General features: G+C 42.1%; 3 protein-coding genes across 3 annotated transcripts; 2 read left to right on the top strand and 1 right to left on the bottom strand.

The window, feature by feature from the left end:
- The first annotated feature begins 131 nt into the window (after positions 1-131).
- LOC106639125 (ATP-binding cassette sub-family C member 4-like) lies at positions 132-7,821 on the top strand. The gene is made up of 16 exons (XM_014352575.3): positions 132-1,012; positions 2,157-2,267; positions 2,334-2,468; positions 2,639-2,843; positions 2,979-3,204; positions 3,559-3,715; positions 3,797-4,046; positions 4,136-4,330; positions 4,536-4,822; positions 4,906-5,089; positions 5,243-5,583; positions 5,677-6,182; positions 6,250-6,782; positions 6,880-7,323; positions 7,406-7,609; positions 7,690-7,821. The coding sequence occupies exons 1-16, from the start codon at positions 939-941 to the stop codon at positions 7,738-7,740; spliced, it is 3,903 nt and encodes a 1,300-aa protein (XP_014208061.2). The 5' UTR covers positions 132-938; the 3' UTR covers positions 7,741-7,821.
- A 1,496-nt stretch (positions 7,822-9,317) lies between these two features.
- LOC106639163 (ATP-binding cassette sub-family C member 4-like) lies at positions 9,318-14,811 on the top strand. The gene is made up of 16 exons (XM_023390825.2): positions 9,318-9,493; positions 9,887-10,132; positions 10,211-10,415; positions 10,481-10,706; positions 10,785-10,941; positions 11,018-11,267; positions 11,339-11,536; positions 11,634-11,920; positions 12,009-12,192; positions 12,268-12,602; positions 12,665-12,960; positions 13,040-13,270; positions 13,349-13,881; positions 13,962-14,399; positions 14,496-14,699; positions 14,773-14,811. Exons 1-16 carry the CDS (start codon positions 9,420-9,422, stop codon positions 14,809-14,811), a joined length of 3,903 nt encoding a protein of 1,300 aa, XP_023246593.2. The 5' UTR covers positions 9,318-9,419.
- Positions 14,812-15,963: 1,152 nt separating this feature from the next.
- Positions 15,964-19,744, bottom strand: LOC106639099 (uncharacterized). Its single transcript, XM_089594819.1, has 7 exons — positions 19,585-19,744; positions 19,298-19,503; positions 17,822-18,422; positions 17,374-17,655; positions 16,645-17,039; positions 16,346-16,500; positions 15,964-16,270 (listed from the first exon to the last, which is right to left on the bottom strand). The coding sequence occupies exons 1-7, from the start codon at positions 19,742-19,744 to the stop codon at positions 15,964-15,966; spliced, it is 2,106 nt and encodes a 701-aa protein (XP_089450945.1).
- Between the last annotated feature and the right edge of the window lie 2,587 nt (positions 19,745-22,331).

Raw genomic sequence — 22,331 nt, 5'->3', positions numbered from 1 at the left:
CTCTCTATATGCGCCCATTCGGCCACTACTACACTCATTTTCTGTGCATTAGCCGAGAAAAGGAGAAAGATAGAGGAAGAGCCGATATCTTTAGCGGCTCTCGGCCAAGCCGTTCTAGTAGCGTAGCGCGATTTACTCGAGGCGGACGCTTTTAGGTGCACGCGGTTTTTCGTTTCATTTGCAAATTAATTTCAATCGACTTTTTTCCTTCGCCAACGTTTTTTATATTTACTTAGCGCTCGAAGTGGTGCACCCACCGGTTTGTTGGACACGCGTTTATTTTAACGGTAATATTTCGGGATCGCGTTGCTTCTGGTGAGACAAGGATCGGATGCGCTGGTTGTACATTTTCAATGTCTTTTCACCAGCGCAATCGCAAAGCTCCGTGCGCTCGATAGAAAAGTACATGCTTAATTACGTAAACGAGGTGTGATAGTATTCTACTGCTCTCTTTACTTTTGTTTTGCTGTGGAAAAGTTGAATCAAATTTTCTCGATAGCCATTGAGTCCCAGTACCAGACGCATTTACCTTGGCTCGATCGCAATGTCAGTGAACTGCGACCACGAAGTTGGTCTTGCAAAATAGTGGGGGCTAATAAATCAAACGATTAATCATTTGTTGTTACATTTGATAAGGAAAAAAAGGCATACGTTAAGAAAATTCGGGTGGACAGGAAAAACCGGTACAAATAATTGTTGTGAAAAGCATCAGCAGAAGAAGAAACACTCGTTCTTGACAATCACCGAGAGTGTGTGCTCCACCTCATAGACAAATAATGAGCACGACGATCCAATCGCAGACAAGAAAGTGAAAAAAAAAAAAAAAAAAAAAAAAAAGGAAGAAACAAAACTGAACTATGAGTGCAGTCGATTAATTGCCGCAAATAAGAGTACCCCATTGTTGCTGCAAGTGTATACAGAAATAAAAGCAGCGTGCGATGGATAGTACCAAGAAGTACGAGAATCCGAGTCCCAGGCTCGATGCCGGTCGTTTCAACAAATTGTTTTTTTGGTGAGTTTTGCTTGTTATTACAATCACTCGAGCGGATGCGTACACGAATAATTTTGCACACAATTTGCCGTCAATTTCTTTTTTTAAATTAATAAAATTGCGCGATAGCAATGTTATGCACGATAACAGTGTTGCGGTTTCCTTTTTTTTGTTTTAAACGGTGTGACCTATGATAAGAAGAGATAATAATTGTGTTTTATAACTTGCATGTTTCTTATCACACGTGATCGTCATGCCTACTTTGCAAAGGCCTTCGAAACGCTGGAAAATCGGCAGAATTGCATGTTTAAGTCAACTAGAAAGAACAAAAATAGAATCGTGGATAATGAGGAAAAACCACGAGTTATGTACATCGTTCTTCGCCGGAGCAAATGATTTATTTGAGAAAAATGCTTTGCGAGATGCCTACTTGTGTGTACACGCTGTCGGAAAAACGATCCTTTTTTTTCGTTTTTTTTTTTTTTCCAACAAAGTCAGAACGGGGCAGTTACATAGTTTAGGTACACAATTTTTTTTTGTACTCGATCATCACAAAAAAACTTACAATATTCTTATCGCTTCAGTTTTCTGCAACACTTAGTGATATTTATCACATTTCACATTGTATAACTAATTAATTTCAGTAAATTCATGTTGTTAAATTATTAATGAATATTATTACATAATTAAATAATAAATCGTTTTACAACATTTTAATAGTATACAACATAACATTACAAAAATAGTCACCAGTATTGAATAAATAAAAACCAACAGCAATTGAAATACTTGGATTCTAAGACTAATTATTAATAAACTAATTGTGTACGAAGATTATTAGTAAGTCAGTAAGGTAATAGTATTAAAATGAATAATCCTGCTTTTTTTTTTTTAATTCGAATTGTATTTTTTTGAACCAATGAATGATGTTAAAAGACGTTAAAATCAAATTTAATATTGTACTTGGTGTTTTTAAAAATAATCTTTGAACAAAAAACTAATGACCGTGGACCTGGACTGCCAATGAAAAGTAATGAAACAATACAATACTGTTATGAAAAAATATGAAGAGATAAAAATAAAGAGGATGTAACGTCGAGTCGGCATTGGGAAGTAACCGTGAACATTTTATGATCGCGTTTGAGTAACTGTTGTTCCCTTGCAGTTGGCTTGTGCCGTTTTTTCGTTACGGCCGCAAAAATGAAGTCGAGCCCAAGAACATCCACAACGTTCTGCCACGTGACCGCAGCGAGAGTCTCGGCAATCAATTGGAAAGGTAAAAAATAATATTTGTACGAAGCGTCGAAAATTACGTTGAAAAAAAATTTCCCGTCTCCTTCAGGAATTGGTCGAAAGAAGTGATCAGCGCCGAAAAGGGCAAACGCAAGCCCCGCTTCCAGAGAGCCGTTCTCAAGACCTACGGACTCGAGTACATGAAACTTGGACTGTACACGCTCTTCCTAGCTCTAGTCGTGAAGTAAGGAAATAATGGACACATTTTTAATTCGTGACGGGGGCGAGGGAGGAGGAAAAACTCATCCATCTACTCGCTCCTTTTTTTTTTCACGCTTTGTATATAATTTCACGATGACATCATGTCGTACGTATGGGGGCCTATTGAAGCACTTATTCCGTGTTATCTCCCAGGACTTTGCAACCCGTGGCTTTGGGCTTGCTCATCGGGCACTTCTCGCCCAACGCCACGTCCACGACCAACGAGGCCGTTGCTTACGCCACCGGCGTTGTTCTCCTGACTTTTTTGGAATCCGTCATCTTTTGTCACGTCACTTACCAGTGCCGCGAGCTCGGCATGCAGTTGCGCGTCTCGGCGTCGTCGCTCATTTACAGAAAAGTACGAGGCGGGTTTATTGACACAATTTTTTTTTTTTTTTTTTTTTCTTTTTTCTTTTTTCAATATAAATGGTACCTTTTTACACGGGGGCGTTGGTGTTTTCAGATTTAACAGCCAACGTGGTATTATTTTCAGGCGATGCGGCTGTCGTGCGGGTCAGCGATGATAGCCAAAAATGGACTGATGATAAATCTTTTGTCCAACGATGTGGTGAGGTTTGAAAACTTTTTCATATTTTGCCACTATCTGTGGGTAACGCCGTTGCAAATGCTCATCATCGGCTACCTCATCTGGAGGAGCGTCGGCGTAGCTGCATTTCCTGGAGTCCTTTTCATGGTTCTGCAGACCATACCGTTTCAGGGTATACTTTATTTTTTCTTTTTCCTTCCATTATTTAATACAGTCAGAGATTGGGCACAAATAGTGTGACCAGGCCATTTTGTCACCATATTATTTTTTTCCTTTTTATTTGCTGAACGCGTTTAAAAAAATAAAATAAAATTGAGTTTTAATGTGACAGAAACGTAATTCAGAATGTTTATAGTTTTTTGCTTGTGCTCCGTCTCTTTCACGCTAAAATTCATAGAACATAAAAAAAAAAAAAAATATTGATAAAACAAAATACCGTTTTGCTTGAACTTAAAAAATGTATCTTGTTTCGACGATTATTTCGAAAAGCCAGACAAGACGTGTTAACATTGAAGGTACTTTTCAGTGTACTTTGGCAAACTGATACACGGTCTGCGGGGAAAAGTCGCGGTGAGGACCGACAAACGAGTACTGCTGATGAACGAGATAATCAACGGCATTCGCGTCATCAAAATGTACACTTGGGAGCCAGTCTTTCAGCAGCTCGTCTATTTCGCCAGAAGGTAACTATATAACGTATATTTTAAAGACAACTAACGGCATATTGTCAGAAATAAAAAATTAATTTCGTTGTTTCCCTGAAGGAACGAGCTGAAGGTCATTGCGATAGCCAACTACTTGAAAGGCGTGACTTGGGCGTCGCTTGCCTACGCCCAGCGAGCAGCCCTGTTTGTCACGATTCTCGTGTACACCTTACAAGACAACGTCGTCACAGCCGAGAAGGTCTTCATGGTATCCCAGTTTTACATCGGGCTGCAGGTATCGATGGCGGTCTTGTTCCCACGTGGCTTGCACTTTTACGCCGAGGCCAAAGTCTCGCTGAATCGCGTCCAAGTAAATCCCAGTTGTACATGTATTACATACACTAAGGTAATCTCAAATTTTGCCCAGTGTTGATGTATCGATTGACCTCTCTGTCGCAGAACTTTTTGCTGCTGCGAGAAATCGGCGCGAGTAAAAAATCCCCGATGAAGAACGAGCCCAACACCAGCGTTTCCGTGGAGAAGGTGAACGCGTCTTGGCTGGACAACGCGATCGTCAATACCCTGTACGACATAAACGTCGTCATACCGAACAAGAGCCTGTACGCGGTGGTCGGTTCCGTCGGCGCTGGCAAGGTAAGCCAAAAAATTCGTCCGAAATCACGTCGAAATCTACATACGACATGCAATAAACAGAGAAACGAGGAAGAAGAAGAAAAAAAAAAAGAAAAAAAAAAAAAGAAAAAAAAAGAAGGGCAGCCAAAGACGACGGGCGCGGCTGCCGATGTTTTTTTCCCCTTTCAGTTGATCCGCAATCGTTTGGTCCCCCTTGTTTTTCTAGAGCTCTTTTCTAAAATTGATCCTAGGCGAGCTGCGGCCCAGCCAAGGCCAGGTCACCGTCGGCACTCGTCTGTCGTACGCCAGCCAAGAGCCTTGGCTGTTCGCCGGCTCCGTGCGCAACAACATACTATTCGGCGAGCCGTACGCCGAGGACAAGTACAACCGCGTGGCTCGGGCCTGCTGTTTGCTCGAGGATTTCGAGCAGCTGCCACACGGGGACAGGACCCTGGTGGGCGACAAGGGATCCTCCTTGAGCGGCGGCCAGTGCGCCAGGGTCAGTTTGGCACGGTAAAAATCAACAACGACAACATACATGTACACACATTCGTTAGCCATGCAGGGACAATTATGACATTTGGTTTGTTTTCCAGAGCTGTCTACAGAGATGCGGATGTTTACCTGTTGGACGATCCGCTGTCGGCTGTCGATACGCGAGTCGGCAAGCGTCTCTTCCAGGATTGCATCAATGGTTACCTCAAGGACAAGACGCGCGTCCTGGTGACGCACCAAGTGCAGTTCCTGAAGGAAGCCGATGCCATTGTCTTTCTCGAGAAGGTAAAACTAACGCACCAAATTTTATAACTAAAAAAAAAGAAGTGCCTAAGTTTATTCGAAAAGCCAAACATCGTGTTGCGCGTTTGATGGTCGAATGGTGATGCTACCAGGTGTACGTTTTTTTCTGAAACGAATCATAAATGTATTGCGTAGGGCAAAGTGGAATTCCAAGGGAGTTTCGAAGACTTTAAGAGCCACGGTGAATGCTTCCGACATTTGGAAAAAGACGAGTCACCGGAAAAAACGCCGGTGGAAGATGTGGCGCGGAAAGAATATGACGAGGGTCCTCTGGAAATGGCAATTCCCAGCGAAGAGGATAACCAAGAGGAGCCGAGAGAAGTCCAAGAGCTTGTGGCCAAGGGAAACGTTTCCACGTCCCTCTACTGGAAATATTTCAAGGCAAACGGCTCTCGCTGCTTGCTACTCGTGTTTCTGATCTCTTATGTGATTGCTCAAGTGATTTGCAGCGGCAGTGATTACTGGATCGCTTATTGGTAAGATATGGCAATTTTCTCCGATGATAAAAAAAAAGCGATTGTGGAATTTTATTCACGTAAAATATATGAACTTTGATATTTGTTTCGCAGGATTCAAAAGGAAGAGACTCGCATGAGTAGCTACGCGATGAAAGAAAATGACAACACCAATGGGACATCGTGGGTGACGGAGCCAGAGTCCGGTATAGACAAGGACTTTGCACTTTACGTGTACGGTATTTTGGTTATTGGAAGTGTAGTAATGGCAACCGGCAAAAATATATTATTCCTCAAGATTTGCAAGAATGCGAGTTTCAACATACATAACTTGATGATCAACTGCGTATTGAAAGCTCCCATGAGATTTTTCGATGCCAACTCATCCGGTAGAATTCTCAATCGCTTCTCCAAGGACCTCGGCGCTGTGGATGAAATTTTGTCGATGGCCATGCTCGAGTCCCTCCAGATACTCTCCACCACGATAGGTATCGCCGTTCAAATACTCATCATCAACTGGTGGTTGATTTTTCCAATGATCGTGGTGATGATGGCTCTGTTGTACATAAGAAACGTCTACCTAGCAACTGCCCAAAAAATCAAGAGATTGGAAGGAAATGGTAAGGATACGAAAAAGAAAAAAAAAAAAAATAATAATCTCCCTCATGTATATAAATGGTTTTTCAGCGAAAAGTCCCGTTTTGTCACACGCAAATTCATCTCTGTCGGGTCTATTGACCATTCGATCGTGTCGAGCCGAAGCAATGGTCTGCAAGGAGTTCGACAGCTTTCAAGATGGCCACACGTCCACGTATGCCCTGGTACTGTCCACCATGACGGCCTTTGGATTTTGGATCGACTTGGTGTCGGTGACGTTTGTCACCATCGTCACGTTCAGCTTCATCTTTTACGACAACCAAAGCATCTCCGGATCTCGGGTCGGCTTGGCCATAACTCAAGTTCTGGCTGTGACTGGCTTGCTGCAGCACGGCATGAAAATGGCCGCGGAAATGGTAACGCAGATGATAGGTGTCGAGAGGCTGTTCCAGTTTACCAAGCTCGAGCAAGAGGGACCGTTTGAAAGCGAGCCCGGAAAGGAGCCTTCCAAGGAGTGGCCAGACAAGGGAGAAGTCGTGTTTGATCATCTGTACCTCAGATACGCCGACACCGTTGAACCTGTTTTGAAGAATCTCAACTTTAGCGTGGAGCCAGGGATGAAGGTACGTAATATCTCGAGAGCTACATGTTTTCGTTCCGTGTGGGCAATCGCTCGGTGCGAGTAAGCCAAAAGTACAATCACATATATACACTTTGCAGGTGGGAGTAGTTGGCCGTACAGGTGCGGGTAAGTCGTCGTTGATTTCGGCTCTTTTCCATCTCGCCAAAGTGGAAGGTAAACTGTACATCGATGGAGTCGACACCAACAGGATTGGGTTGCGCGAGTTACGCAGCAAACTGTCCATCATACCCCAAGAGCCAATGTTATTTTCGGCCTCGCTCAGAGATAATCTCGATCCTTTCCACGAGTTCGATGACGCCGAGTTGTGGTTGGCACTGGAAAATGTCGAGCTCAACAAGGCTTTCTCTTCCCTTGACCAATTGGTCGAGCAAGGCGGCAGTAACTTGAGCGCGGGCCAAAGGCAACTGTTGTGTTTGGCTCGAGCTGCGGTCAAGAAGAGGAAAATCCTCGTGCTCGATGAAGCCACTGCCAATGTCGATCCTGCCACAGATGCTTTGATACAAAAGACTATTAGGATTAACGTGAGTATCATCGATTTTTCTTTTTTCCTCGTCTTTTGAGCCTACAGGTAAAAAGAACATGCAAAACTATCGTTCTTTGTAGTTCAAAAATTGTACCGTACTGACGATAGCCCACCGATTGAATACCATAATGGACAGTGATAAGGTTTTGGTGATGAATTACGGCGAAGCCGTGGAATTCGATCATCCGCATCTTTTGCTTCAAAAAAATAATGGATACTTTGTTAAAATGGTACAACAAACTGGCAACACCATGGCCTCGCATCTTAAAAATGTTGCTGAAAAAGTTAGTCATATTATTTTATTTATCCTCGTAAATTCATAAAGTTTGTTGTTGTACTAATTTAGCTTTTGTTTTTGATGTAGGCCTTCAAAAAACAAAATATTGATTCTGGTTCCGGAAACTATTCGCAATAGAAGATATAGCGTTATTCAGCTATTGTTTGATCGACAGCACTTGTGATGATGTAAATAACTTATTTAAAAAAAAAATAAATAAATAAATTTAAAAAAAAACAATTTTATGATTGAAAATCACGTAAAAAGTATGTACATCTTTTGTTAATAATCAAGATTTGTTATTCGTTCAAATTTTATTTTATAAATAATTAAGAAACGTTCTTTTATTGTACGTCATTATTAAACGTTATTTCATATCATATTAATTTGTATGCAGCTATGTTTGTATATAAATCGTAGGATAGAAAAAAATAATAAAAATGTAAATAAATTGTAACTCGAACGTTATTCATCCTAGTAAAATTAAAATTAATCATACAAATTAATGTTTCTTACAGACTATTTTTTTTTTTAATGAAGTTTAATGCAGTATTAGACACAACTCCCGATGTTATCATCGCGTTTTACCACTTCAACTATTATTGCTTTATTATACCTGCTTTACCAGTTACACGTAAGAAAGATAGCTAAATCTTTACATTTTTTTTACAACAATGGGCTCTCAAAGAAGCATATTCTTGAATTAATTTTCAGTACAAAGGTTTCCACTCGCACAATCAATCAGATAATTTTCCTCTCTCGCAATACTTCACTGGTTCATATTTATTAACAACGTTTAATTTATCAGGTACACATAAAATTACTCAAATATTAAATAAAAAATTTTGTTATTCAAAGCATACAATTGTAATTAGAAATGTACTTGTTTTTAATTTGACGCGCTTTCCAACGTTTTTGTTATCAAGATTCAAAATAGCTTTTCTTAGTGATCTTAAATTTCTTGATAAAAGATACCCTTATATGTTACGATTAAAATTTTTATAATAAAATAATCACTCTTCTATGTGTACGTCTATGTTTTAGACATTAGTTAAGGTTTAGGATGCCTTAGACCACTGTCAGTCCAATAGGGCTATACTGAACACGTGGAGTAGTGCTTAATCAGAAAATTACAAACAGCATGATCTATTTAATTACAAAAAAAACCATTAGTTGAATCCCTGTTTTTCCTTGATATATTTTTTTCTGTTTGCAACGTTTGCTACATTTGAAAAAAAAAAAAAAAAAAAAAAAAAAAAAAAAAAAAATACATTTGATTTACAATCAATTCAATATTCTATCAACTTGAGTGCTCGGGGAGCTATTATCGTACATTTTGAAACACTACTTTATAATTTTATTGAAGACTAATATTTACATTTGAGCATTTATCTTTTTCGGCGAGAAACGCATGCTCCAATTTTAACTGAATGTAATTTTGTTTATTCAGCTAATACCTAAATCCACATTTGCGATATATTATCTTTACGTCAAAAGAATTCTTGCACTTTTTAAGGCAACCAAAGTCAGTTGATGCAAGACAACGTAACAAAATGTTGGTAGAAATCAGGCAAAACAGTGTCAAACTTAAAATGTTAAATGCGTTTGGGCTTAGCTGTTTGTAAAAAATAAGAAAAAAAAAACGTTCTCTACAAACCCACGGGTTTTTCTTTCATCAGAAGCGTACACCAGTGTTGCTACACATTCTGTTGATGGGTGCCAAACTGTGAAAATACCTTCGCTCCTTACATAAGCAAACTCGCTCATAAAGAATGTTTCTTACGTTTTAATAGACTGCATATAATTCAACAAGAAGAATGAATATCGAGAAAAACTATAAAAAATCAGACCCTCGACTGCATGCCAATCTTCTGAGTAAAGTATTTTTCTGGTAAGTACGTAAAATTACACATATACATTTGTTACTATTGTGTATTGCAGTTTTTATTTTTCACCTGTCAAAAACTATAATCTGTTTTATACACAATTTGGCAATATATTTATCACGTCAATGATTCATCAAACCATTTCTGTCGTTATTATTATGTTCCTTTCTTTTCTGGTATCTATAATTGTACTCGTCTATTTATAACTCGAAGCCATGTGCTCAAACGCGAAGTTGAATAAGTTGCACCGTGCGATTTCAAACCAACATACTAAAGCAGATAAAAATCAAACGTATTTTTCATCTATTTTGTTGGTATATTAAGGTTGACGATGACATTGTTGAGCGTAGGTTGTTATTTTAATTATCGCAAGGATAAATATTTCACGTTATTGGCAGTTGGATAGTTCCTATATTTTCTCACGGACGCCGAAACGATTTGACACCACAAGATTTGCCGGACGTCTTCCCAAGAGATGCCAGTGAATCTCTGGGTGACCAATTGGAAAGCAATTGGAGAAAAGAAGTCACGAGAGCCTCGAAATGTCGGACGAAGCCTAGTTTCCAGAGAGCCATCATCGCCACTTTTGGATGGTCTTTTTCACAACTGGGGATCGTTACGTTCTTGTTGCTTGTTGTTATAAAGTTAGTTCATGAGTTAAAAAAAAATTAAACTAATGCACTAAATTACAGCGTTACTAATGCGGTGTTTATTTCGCACAGGCCATCACAGATAATATCCTTGGGTCTTTTAATCGGGCACTTTGCTCCAAATGCCTCGTCATCCCCGAGCGACGCGTATTGTTACGCTACCATTGTTGTCGTGGCCACAATTTTGGATTCTTCGATTTTTTGCCACACGCTGTACCAAGCCCGTCAATTGGGCATGCGACTGAGAATAGCAGCGTCCTCCTTGATATACAGAAAAGTGCGTAATTACTTTGAGTGCAATTATTTCACGGCCAATTCTCAATTTCCGGCGTCTCATTGCAGATGATACGGTTGTCTTGTGCATCGGCAAACAAGGCTTCGGGAGGATTAGTCATAAATTTATTGTCAAACGACGTAGCGAGGTTCGAATTGGTTTTGAATTTCCTCCATTACGTGTGGGTGACGCCGATTCAAATTTTAGTCATCGCTTACTTCATGTGGTGTAAAATGGGATTGACGTCTTTGATTGGGTTGCTGGCCATCATTTTACAAACGATTCCAATACAAGGTGAACGGCATTCAATATATATATATTTTTTTGGATAAGAACATTTTATTATGAAGGCGTGTTTTGCATGAATTTTAGTATACATTGGTAAACTCGTGCATGCCTTGCGCAAAAAGTTAACGGAAAAAATCGACCGAAGAGTTTTGCTGATCAATGAAATCATCAATGGGATTCGAGTTGTCAAAATGTACACTTGGGAGCCGTTTTTCGAAAAACTTTCATACCTTGCAAGAAGGTATGTTGAAGAAAAAGAAAAAAAAAAAAAAAAAAAAACTCAGACATTTTGTAATATTTTGCCATCACAACTACAGGAGCGAAATCGATGTCTTGGTTGTCGTTAATCATCTAAAGGGCGCGGCTAGTGCATCTTTCTTCTACATCAATCGAACAAGTCTATTCATCACCATATTGGTTTATGCCCTGCAAGACGTCCCCTTATCTGCTGACAAAATTTTCATGCTGTTTCAATTTTATTCTACGATGCAGCACACAAAGGCCATTGCACTGCTCCAAGGCGTACACAGTTACGCCGAAACTACCGTTTCGCTCAACCGTATCCGGGTATCATACGTTATATTTTCACGAAGATGCTTTTATCCTTGCGAGATTTTTATTTGTATAATGCCCTGTAGAGGTTCTTGCTGACCGATGAAGTACCACCAAAAAACAATTCTTTGAATGAAAATAACAGCGGTACCATCAGCGTTTCGCTGAGAACAGTCGATGCATCCTGGACGGAAGACCCCCCCTTGGACGTTTTGAGTGGCATTGATTTCGACATCCTGAGTACATCGATTTTCGCGATTACGGGATCTGTCGGCGCGGGGAAGGTAACCAATAGTCATATAAAAGAAAAGCGACGTCTCAATGTCAAGAGGATAAAAAATATTCACTTACGATACGTGTACTTGCAAACACTTGTTTTAGAGCTCACTTTTTAAATTAATCCTAGGAGAGCTGCAACCTAGAAATGGCAAAGTTTCGGTTTGTGGAAGTTTATCGTACTCCAGTCAAGATCCGTGGCTCTTCGCCGCATCCGTCAAGGATAACATCCTCTTTGGCGAGTCTTACGACAAAGTCAAGTACAATCGGGTTATTCAAGCTTGTTGTTTGGCCGAGGATTTGAAACAGTTGTCGCATGGCGATAGTACCATAGTTGGCGACAAAGGCTCCTCCTTGAGCGGCGGACAATGTGCCAGGGTCAACTTAGCCAGGCAAGTTGTCGATTGTGCGTACAACCTTGGCGTTTTTATTGTGTTTTTTTTTTTAAATTTTCTTAGCAAAATATACGTTTTATTGCAGAGCTGTTTACCGGGACGCCGACATTTATCTCCTAGACGATCCGTTCTCGGCGTTAGACGCTCGTGTCAATAAACTCCTGTTCGAAGATTGCATTGGAGGATACTTGAAAGATAAAACTCGTGTCATAGTGACTTATCAAGTGCAGTTTCTGGAAAAAGCAGACTCCATCATTTACTTGGATAAGGTTTGTGACCGACATTAATGTAACTGTGTGTGGGTTGATTAACTCGCATTTATATGTGCTTAATCAATTTTATAGGGCAAAGTAGTATTTCGAGGTGATTTCAAGAGTTTCCAAAGATTTAGTAACGATGTCGAGGCTACGCTTAAAAGGGATTCATTGGAAAAATCATCGGTAGACGAAGAAACTGTCATCAACGATGCAGACGCATCGGACGATATTGTTTTTCAATCTGAAGAAAACGAGGAATCCAGTGCGGCTGAGGAGCTTTTGGCCAAAGGGAAAATGAAAAAAACCGTGTATTGGAAATATTTCAAAGCTTGTGGTTCTTATACTTTGCTTTTGTCGACGCTTGTTTGTTTCGTATTGGCTCAAGTGCTCATCAGTGGGAGTGATTATTGGCTAGCTTATTGGTAAGATTTACAGTTTAGAACTCGATGGTGAGTTTTTACAAATATACGATGATTTCTTGCAGGACTGAAAAAAAGGAAACGATGAATTATGTGACGGATTTACAAAATAAAAACTACTCTCACACGAAAAGATCATGGGATGAGAATGATTCAACAGTAATACCATCGATAGTAGGGTTTTCAAAAAATTATGGTCTTCACTTGTACGGGATCCTGATTTTCGGGACTATAATAATGTCGACCGCAAGAAATATCTTATTATTTAAAATTTGCAGTAATTCCAGCTTTAACATTCACAATCGAATGATTTCCAATGTGCTCAAAGCACCGATGAGCTTTTTCGATAAAAATCCCTCAGGTGAAGACAAATTAAAACATTTACATTCCACTAAAAAGTAAAAAACAGTGAGTATATTTTTTTTTTTTTCAAACTTTAGGTCGAATCCTCAATCGTTTTTCAAAAGACTTGGGATCAGCAGATGAAGTCCTTGCGCAATCGATGATCGAATGTTTGCAAAGGTGTTTTCTCGTGGCTGGTATACTAGTACAAATATTGATCATCAACCTGTGGATGGTTTTTCCAATGAGCGTTATGCTGTTCTTACAGCTGAAAATGAAAAATGTTTACCTCGCGACTGCTCAGAAAGTCAAAAGATTGGAAGGCAATGGTACGTCAAACAACCCATCTTGTTACCTTTTTTTTTTTTATGTCGATAACATAAAAGAGAGTTGTTTCGTTTTTTCAGCAAAAAGTCCGCTTCTCTCGTTGGCCAATTCATCGCTGTCGGGCCTTTTGACAATCAGATCGTGTAGAGCAGAAAAAATAGTGTGCAAGCAATTCGACAACCAACAAGACAATCACACCCCGTCGTACTCTCTGGTGATATCCACCCTAACGTCTTTCGGGTACTGGGTTGATTTGATATCGATATGCTTCGTCTCTATAGTAACGTACAGTTTCATCGTTTTCGACAAAGAGGACACATCGGACGAGAAAGTTGGCCTGGCAATCACGCAGATATTGGGCATCTGCGATACGTTGCAGTACGGCATGAAACTCGCCGGCGAAGTCGTATCGAACATGATAAGCGTCGAAAGGCTCTTTCAATTCACAAAGTTGGAACAAGAGGGGCCCGTGGAAAATGAACCGGGAAATGAGCCACCCAATGATTGGCCGTCAAAAGGAGATATCGTGTTTGACCATTTGTATCTCCGGTACGCCGACGATGTGGAGCCCACTTTGAAAAATCTCAATTTGAAAGTACGCTCTGGTACAAAGGTGAGTTGCATATACAGTTTATCGAAATTCACATGTACCAATTCCTCTCTTTAAAATGGTAAAATCAAATGTTCCTGAAGGTGGGAGTAGTTGGCCGTACAGGTGCGGGTAAGTCATCGTTGATTTCGGCTCTTTTCCATCTCGCCAAAGTGGAAGGTAAACTCTGTGTCGACAACGTGAACGTAACTAAAATAAGCCTTCGCGCTTTGCGTGGGAGTATAAGCGTCATTCCGCAAGAGCCGTTTTTGTTTTCCATTTCGCTGAGGGATAATCTCGACCCTCTTCAAAAAACCGACGACGCCACGATTTGGGCGGCCTTGCAAGAGGTCAATTTGAAAACGATATTTGCGTCGCTCGATCAATTTGTCAATCAGAAAAATCTCAGTACCGGCGAGCGGCAGTTGCTTTGCCTGGCCCGGGCCATTTTGAAAAGAAGCAAAGTTCTCGTACTTGACGAAGCCACTGCGAATATCGATCCCGACACCGACGCGCTCATACAAAAGGTCATCAGAAGAAACGTAAGTGTCACCATTTTTATTTAACATTTGCAGATTTATAATGGAAAAAGGAAAAAAAACTTAACTAAATTTTAATACAATAAACTCGGTTTTTAGTTTAAAGATCGTACAGTTTTAACAATCGCACACAGACTCAACACGATCATGGATAGCGACAAGGTACTTGTGATGGATCAAGGCGAGGCTATTGAATTCGATCACCCTCATGTTTTGCTACAGAAAAGTGATACTTACTTCGCAAAAATGCTGTCTCAGTTGGACAGTGAAACTTGTAAACACTTGAAAAGTATTGCTTATAAGGTGAGTAATATTACGTACAGTGTAAAGTGTAGATTACAATAATTGTAATGAACTATTTTCTTTTGTATTTTAGGCTTATAGAACGTTAGAAATGGAGAAGCGAAAAAATTGAATGCGTTAAAAAAGGTAAATCGGTTAGAAAGATGCTTTTTCATACTTCTATTTATGTGTGTGTACGATTTATCAAATACAAGACAAGATTTTTTTAAATCTGTATTTATTAAGTGTAATAAAAATGTTTTGTTAATCTTTTTCCATACTTTCATTTGTTTGTGATTACAATAATTTATTTTATACAACTCACAAGTAATATGAAGCATTTATTTTGCAAACGTGCCATATCAAAATCGATAAATCTAAAAAAATATTATATTAAATCGCTTTTTGTATCTGTGTTATTTTACCAATTTGGCATTTTTTTTCTAAGTTTATACATTTGACAAAGTAGAGATCCAGACTTGGAAAACCTCAGGCCAAACGTTTACATGTCCAACTCTTTCGCAACAGCCGCCCCGCACAGACGGCATGTTTTTACATGAGATATAACTATCATATATAGCTTAATACAATAGGCAGTATTATTATTTCTTCATCTTATAATTTATACAATAATTTACCATTCGATGTTCATTATTTTGGAATCAAAGACAATGAGAGAACCCGAGTTTGCGTCTTACATCAAGAGCCACGTATCTCAAAACTAAACTGATATGAAAATGTTTGATTATAAAATGCAAGCTGCGGTTTTACAACATCTTTCATTACCTGTGATTTCAACCCTATATTTGTTTATTTTTTATTTTTTATTTTTACAATCGATTGTTTTTATAAAAAAGATACTTTAGTCAATTAAACGAATAATATACATGTTAAAGAAACAGTTGACAACAATAGAAAAGACTGCACCGCATGCAGGGGAAACAATTAAGCCATAAAACTATCCTGTACCTTTGTTTTTTTTTAAATTAGAAAAATATTACATCCGAGAGAGAAAAATTTCCAAAATTTCACTTTTACTCTAAGCATTCCGAATAGTCGCTCCGGCGAACAAAAAGAAAAATTCCCTATATGTCATGCAGACCCTTCCATCGTTGGAGTAACGAGAGAGAGAGAGAGAAATGTATGACGCACAAAAAATCGTCCAGCTCACCCAGCGTTGGGTGATTCCCGCAGTGAAAATTACGGTCAGTATAATTTTCACTGCGGGAAGAATCCTCTTAACCCAACGCTGAGCTCATCACCGATCGAGCGAGCACGCGCGACCTCAAGCGGCAAAGCTCGGGATCCACGAGTGGACTCTGTGATGCCGACCGAGGGTACACCTGGGCGAGAGCAGAGCGAGGAACGCGAGTGCGGCGCCAAGGAGCGACACGCCGCAGAGCGCACCCGCGGTCACGTCGTGCAGGGGGGTGCCGATCCTCGGTGACTTGGCAGACAGGAGAAATAGCCCGGCGCACGTCACGACGCACAGACCCGCCAGACAAAGCCCCGTCCAGGTACGGCGCAAACTTCGACTCGCACCAGCCAGGGCGCAAAACGCCCCGCAACCCACCGCGCTGTCGTAATAGTACCTGAAACAAAAGCCCATCGTTCGAGTCTCCGCAGTTAATTTGACAAATCCGACAAAATTTCTTGTTCACACGTACCTTCGTTCCTGCGTCCAGGACAGATAAATGGCCAATCCGCAGGTAAGGATCCCAACCAGCATCAGTAGCACGGGGGCGTTTTTCCGGTCGAACTTGTCCGTGCTGCTGACCAGAGTCGTGTTCGCTTCGCTCACCGGTGGGGACAGAGGCGACACCTGGAAAGCAAAACCCCCGAAAAATCAATCCTCGAGTTCTCCCACGTACATACATGTATGTACTCGTATTCACCCTTACGGTATGGTATATAAAATCCCCCATACCCCCCACTCCATCACCCATTATAATCGAACCAAACTCACTACCGCGGTGCGCGAGACGTAGGCGCCCCCATCGACGGCCTGGTGATAGAATCCGGCCTTCTTGTGCTCGACGTACATGGCCTCCTCGGCCGCGCTGTCGGGCGGATGGTACCTGGAGAGCTGTTGGGTGCTAGTTGCTTGGGGCGAGCGTCCGTAAGCTGCGGCCTGGCTGTCCTCGAGATGGCGCCTGAGCATCGATGACTGGGACGGGGCGATGAGGGGCTCGTTGAGGGGCAAGCAGCGTCGCGCGGACGGCGGCTCCTTGTTCGGGGTCGAGGTCGTCGGGCCTTTGCTGCGCGGCGACAGGGCTCGGCTCTGCGGCGTTGTGCTTTGCTGCTGTTGTGGATGCGGCTGGGATTGCTGGGGACGCATCGGCGAGTTCATCGCTCGGTGACCTGAGGGGAGCGAGAGAGAAAGGAATGCGATGAGTGTACGCTATGTACGGTCGGCAGAAAGAGAGAGTTGCCGTCGTCGTTGCGTGGTACGCGGCTATTGTTTTGAGGAAGATTCCATTGCTTTGATGTTGCGTGGCGGGATGTATATATTTTTTTTTCTTTCTCCATACGATCGGTATGGAATCGGTGTTTCGTATAAAAATTTTTTCGAAACGGGACGGGGTTTATCCCATTTGCACGTAATTCGAGAAAACGAAACAAAATTGCTGTCAAGACCGAGCGATCCGTACCCAAACGAGAATAAAAAAAAGAAAAAAAAAAAAAAAAAACTCACCAGCCGTGGAAGAAGGCGAGCACCCGGGAGTGAAACCCCCGCGATGGATCGGTGCGATGCCCTGTTGCTGGGGCGTCTTAATGGGGGAGAGGGCCTCGCTCTGGGAGCGTTTCCTCGGCTTCCTCGGCGTCGTCAGGATCTCGTGCAGCTTTTGGGTCGCCAGGGCGTTGTTACTACCGCCAATGCTGGCGATGCGCGGCTGTTGCCCGTCGTAGGACCCGCCATTGCGCTCCGGTAAACTCGGCGGGTACTCCTCCTGCATCGGTATGCTCGTGTAACGACCTGTTTGAGAAAAGGACGGTCACTCGGCGTGTCTTTTCATTCGAAAAGGGGAGAAGATCTCGCCGGGAGGTTTTAACCAAGAAATCGTGGAACTCTTTTTTTTGTTGCCAGCGTGATAGAAAAATCGGCCCCTTTTCGTGGTTTTTCGAACAAAGTGGGAGCTCACCATTGGGCGTGTTGATTTGGCGCCTCTGCGGCACATCCCAGTCCCGAGCGTCGTCCTCGTTCCAGTGCGAAGGGTCGTTGACCTCGGCGTCGGGGGCGAGCGACGTGTAGTGGGTGTTGGCGCTCCTGTACGTCCTCGCCGCGGATCTGACCGGTGTCTGTTGCGAGGGTGGGGCCGGGCAGACCCTCTGCTGGACCTGCTGTTTCTCTATGTACTCGTACCTCGAGCTCGCGGTGGCCGCGGTCATCACGGCCGGTTGCTGGGGCTGGCATTGCACCTGGAGCTGGACGTCGTCCTGGATGTACTCGTAGCGGTTCGTGCGGTTGTAGGCGTAGGGGCGTCGGTCGGCACCCCCGAGGGGCAGCGAGCCGTAGCGCTTGTGCGACACGGTCGCCGACGAGGTGGAGGGCGGGGGCGGGGGTTGGTCCGCGCTCTCGTCGATGTAGCAGTACCGGTCGGCCGTCGTGTGGTTCAGGTTGGACACGGTGCGCCGGTGGTGGTGACCGGTGCTCAGCTCGGACTCGGGGCTACCGTGGAAGGCTTGGTTCACCTGCCCAAAATCCGATTGCTGGACTTCCGGAGGTGGCGGGAGCTCTTCCAGCTGGGGGTGACGGTTTCTTATTTTTCAAGTTTATTTTTCTCAAACCATGTTTTTTTATACCACATTATATGGATGGAAAACTAAAATCTTATCAGCAGCTCCACTGCAGTTACATCGTTAGGAATGTTTTGGGGTATTTAGCTAAGTACGAAAAAAAAAGGAATAAATGTCATTCCGCGAACTGATGTCGTAGAAGAAGTCGGGTAATCCGAGCAATGATCGTTATCTTGAACGTTCCGAGAAACGTTCGGGTGGACGGACGTTGAAAACTTTTGTCCCATTGTAGCTGATAAGAGTGTCCTCGGATTTGTTGCGCGAGGTAACGACATTTTTACACACGTATAATAGTATGTAATTATTTTAAGATGGAAAAAGTTTTTAACGAACGTGCATCCAAACATCGTTTAAGAACGTCGTGTTCGAATGAAGCGTTGTAGCTTATTTATTCAAACGTAAACGTTATACGAGTGAGCTGTCAATCATCGTATCGTGTTGCATTTTGTGGACACGGAAACATTTTTTACGATGCACTTATGCGCCCCCTCGCGGTCCCACGTATACGTTTTAAAGGGCGTTAACGTACATTTTGAAAACACCTCCACAGTATTATATATACCTGATGCAGCATTTTTTCGCCAAACTCTGGAAAAACCTTTCCGAGCCCGCAACCACGTCCGATAAAATAGTCGTTGCGCCGGTTTTCTCCTCCTACGCCCCCGCGCGCGCAACACAATGCCCAACGGCCTACCGGTGCGCAACAGGATATAATCCCATTGTCAAAGGAGCGCATACCTGAGATCTTTTCTTTAAAAAGTAAAAAAGGAAGGTACAGTGGAAAGGGAGCTCGGATTTTCTCTTTTTCCCCCCCAACAGACCTGAAACTGCGGCGGCGGCGGCAAATCGCTGCTCCCGCTGTTGTTCCCCGGATCCTCGGGCAGGTACTCGGACTGCCTGCAAAAGGACGGGTTCGTGTAGCAGTGCGACTGGTCGCTGAACTCCTGGCGCCTGTTCCCCTGCAACGCGTCCCCGGCCTCCCTCATGTCGTTTCTTTGGTACATCATGCCTTGACTCTTTGATCCAACTTATTCACCCGCGCACTTTTGGTTAAACAATTCCACTCGTGTACACCACCACAGTTTGTCCTTCACATGTCGCTACTTGCGAATGAGGATGATCATGACGCTGCTGACGAAGGTCTCGCGCCAGGAGTGCTCCAAGGAGTAGGTGACGGACGCCGGGGTCGTCGTTGCTGCTGGATTATAGACGGGCAGGTGCTGGCAGTTGGGATCCTCGGCGTTCGGGGCTCCGTGCTTCTTGCACATCTTAACGACTGGTGTGGCTCGACACTTGGTTGTACATCGGTATCATGTAGGGAATCGGATCGGTGATTTGAAATGAATCTACTTTTTTCTTTTTTTTCCAAACAAATCGGCAATGGACAGATATTTCCTGTTGGTGATTTTGGAAAGATGGAAACGGGTGCGATGAAAAAAAAAAAAAAAAATTTAAAGAAATACTTTTGACGACAGAGTTGTGAAAAAGGTGGCCCGATCGAGCCGCACCGGTGGTTTTCTCGTTACTGACCCCGTCGAGCGGCAACGCCAGCGGCGGCGTCCCGGCAGATGTTTTCTGAAGCGTCGCTCCGATGCACGAGGGGAGCAACCGAGAGAGAAACAGAAAACACGTCAAGTTCCCTGCCCTTCTCTCAGTTTGCTCCGTGTGCGCGTGTGTGTGTGGGCCGACGTACACAGGATGCAGGCGAGCGAGAAAGTGAGAGGGAAAGAGCGAATTTACGCGCAATGAAAGAAGGAGGAGGTTTAAATGCTAGCGCGGAGAGGTGATGGAACAACTGATACATAATGTACGTATAGGTACGAGGGGGCTCTCTTACTTGCTTGCCATTGCGATTTTCGCACTAAGGTATTTCCTTTAGTTTTTCTTCTTCTTTTTTTTTTTTTTTTTTAATTTAAATAAGCTAGGATTCTTCAATTACTTCGACTCGATTCGTATGATTTTCCATTTATCAAAATAAACTACATACTGTAAGTATATAGGTACCGATTGTTATGGAGATACGCTTGGCTTAACGAGTCAATTAAATTGTCTAATCTCGCATGAAAAAGCGGGAAAAAACTTTAAATATACGCACCAAGTCATTTAAAAGCCAGAATGACAGTTGCGTTTGTACCAGCATCCATATATGCACGTACCTACACGTGAGTATATATATTATGTGCCCACATAAGGGGTGGTTGAAACGTAACGTCCCGAGCCCGGGAGTCTTTTGTGCATACGGTCATATAGGGGGGCTGTATAGTCAGGGGCCGTGGGTTAACGGTTTTTCGGGGTTCGCGCTTCTTCCGCGTCTGCAAGGAATGGGGGACTTGTGTTCACGGCAACCGTACGTATATACCGGTCTAGTATCTTTTTTTTTTTTTTTTTTTGTTTTTCTTTCCAATTTGACAAGATCAGGTGGTTTGCATCAGGAAGCGAAACACATTAAGCTCCAAGGGGTTGTTTTTCCTTTTGCAGGAACGTTGCTTGGCAAAGGGTTCGATGATTATATTATATAGTCACGTTGAGCATCGTTATAAAAAAACATGCAGTCCCATCAATAACAATTTTATTTTATCTTTGATTGTGCAAAACATATAAAAATCGAATGTGACACGTTTAGTAGATATTTAACAGTCAACGTCCACGTTTTTTCTTGATCGCTTGAATTTAGAGAGCAAACGATGAGTTTCTACGAACCAAAGTATGAGTTAAGGAATGTTTTTTTTTTTTTTTTTTTTTCCAGTATAAATGATCTTAAGTGAAAAACGGCGATACCCTCTCAAACGAAATAACGACCCACTGAAACCTCCAACGGAATTTTCAGGCCTCTCTGTATCTATAAGAAAACAACAGTTTACCCTCACCACACGTAGTTTCCTTTTAAAGAGCACAAAACGCTTGAAGACCATCATACGTGAGTTATATTATACGCAAGTCCAAGATAGACAGATATAGCGAGAGAGAGAGAAGGGGGAGTATATATCTCGTCTCCTTGACTTTAGTATAACGAGCGCCTTGAACTCCTTGAACGGACTCTTTCATCCATACCCGTCCTATGGGGTGGGTATAAAATTCCTCCGCACAGTGTACGCGATAGTGTAAGTACATATATACAGGCGGACGGTAAGACCACGCAGCTTGCGTGTGTATACATACATGGTACAGAGCTTGCATTGGATGTATATATGTTGTACAGGAGAGGAGGAAATAAGACAGCTGGCCACGTACGACCGTTGGCAGAGGCTTCTCCCCCTTTATACGTACACGTATATACGAGCAGTTTCACGAAAAAACAAATTTTCGATTTTATGGTTTAACAGGTTTTTTTTTTCTTTTTTTTCCACGAGAACAGTTTTTTTTTTGTCTATTTCGTTTTTAATGATTATAACAGGAGAGCCTGAATAGTTGTCTTGGCTTTTTTTTTAAGTTTGGAAAATTACCATACTCTGTAATTTTATGGTTTTCCAAGACTTTGGTCCTCTATCGAGTCCTTCCTTCCTGGTGGGACAGCAATTTCAAGCCTTTGATAACTTTCACTTGGAAAATTGTGCATCTTACAAAATAGCGATTGACTATTTTTTTTTTTTTAGAAAAACATTTAAAAGCAATAATTTTAATTTTTATAAGTGAGTCTAAAAAAAAAAGTAACAAAATTAAATACTTTTATAAAAACGTATAAAGTTTCATTTATGACTTGATTGCGAGTTTTATCATGATCCTTGGAGCATGAAGGAAATAAATAAAAAATAATTTATCCAAAGATTATACGTATTAAAAAAAAAAAAAAAAAAACTTACCCAATGTGGAAGAATTTATCCAACAGGAGCTCTTTCGTGGAATCGCTCGTATACA

Source organism: Copidosoma floridanum, unplaced genomic scaffold, assembly GCF_036245765.1.
Source record: "Copidosoma floridanum isolate Cflo_tuat_1 unplaced genomic scaffold, Cflo_Japanese_pri ptg000021l, whole genome shotgun sequence".
Taxonomy (NCBI): domain Eukaryota; kingdom Metazoa; phylum Arthropoda; class Insecta; order Hymenoptera; family Encyrtidae; genus Copidosoma; species Copidosoma floridanum.
The sequence above is the reverse complement of the archived record's forward strand: the minus strand, read 5'-3'. Positions and strand labels throughout refer to the sequence as shown.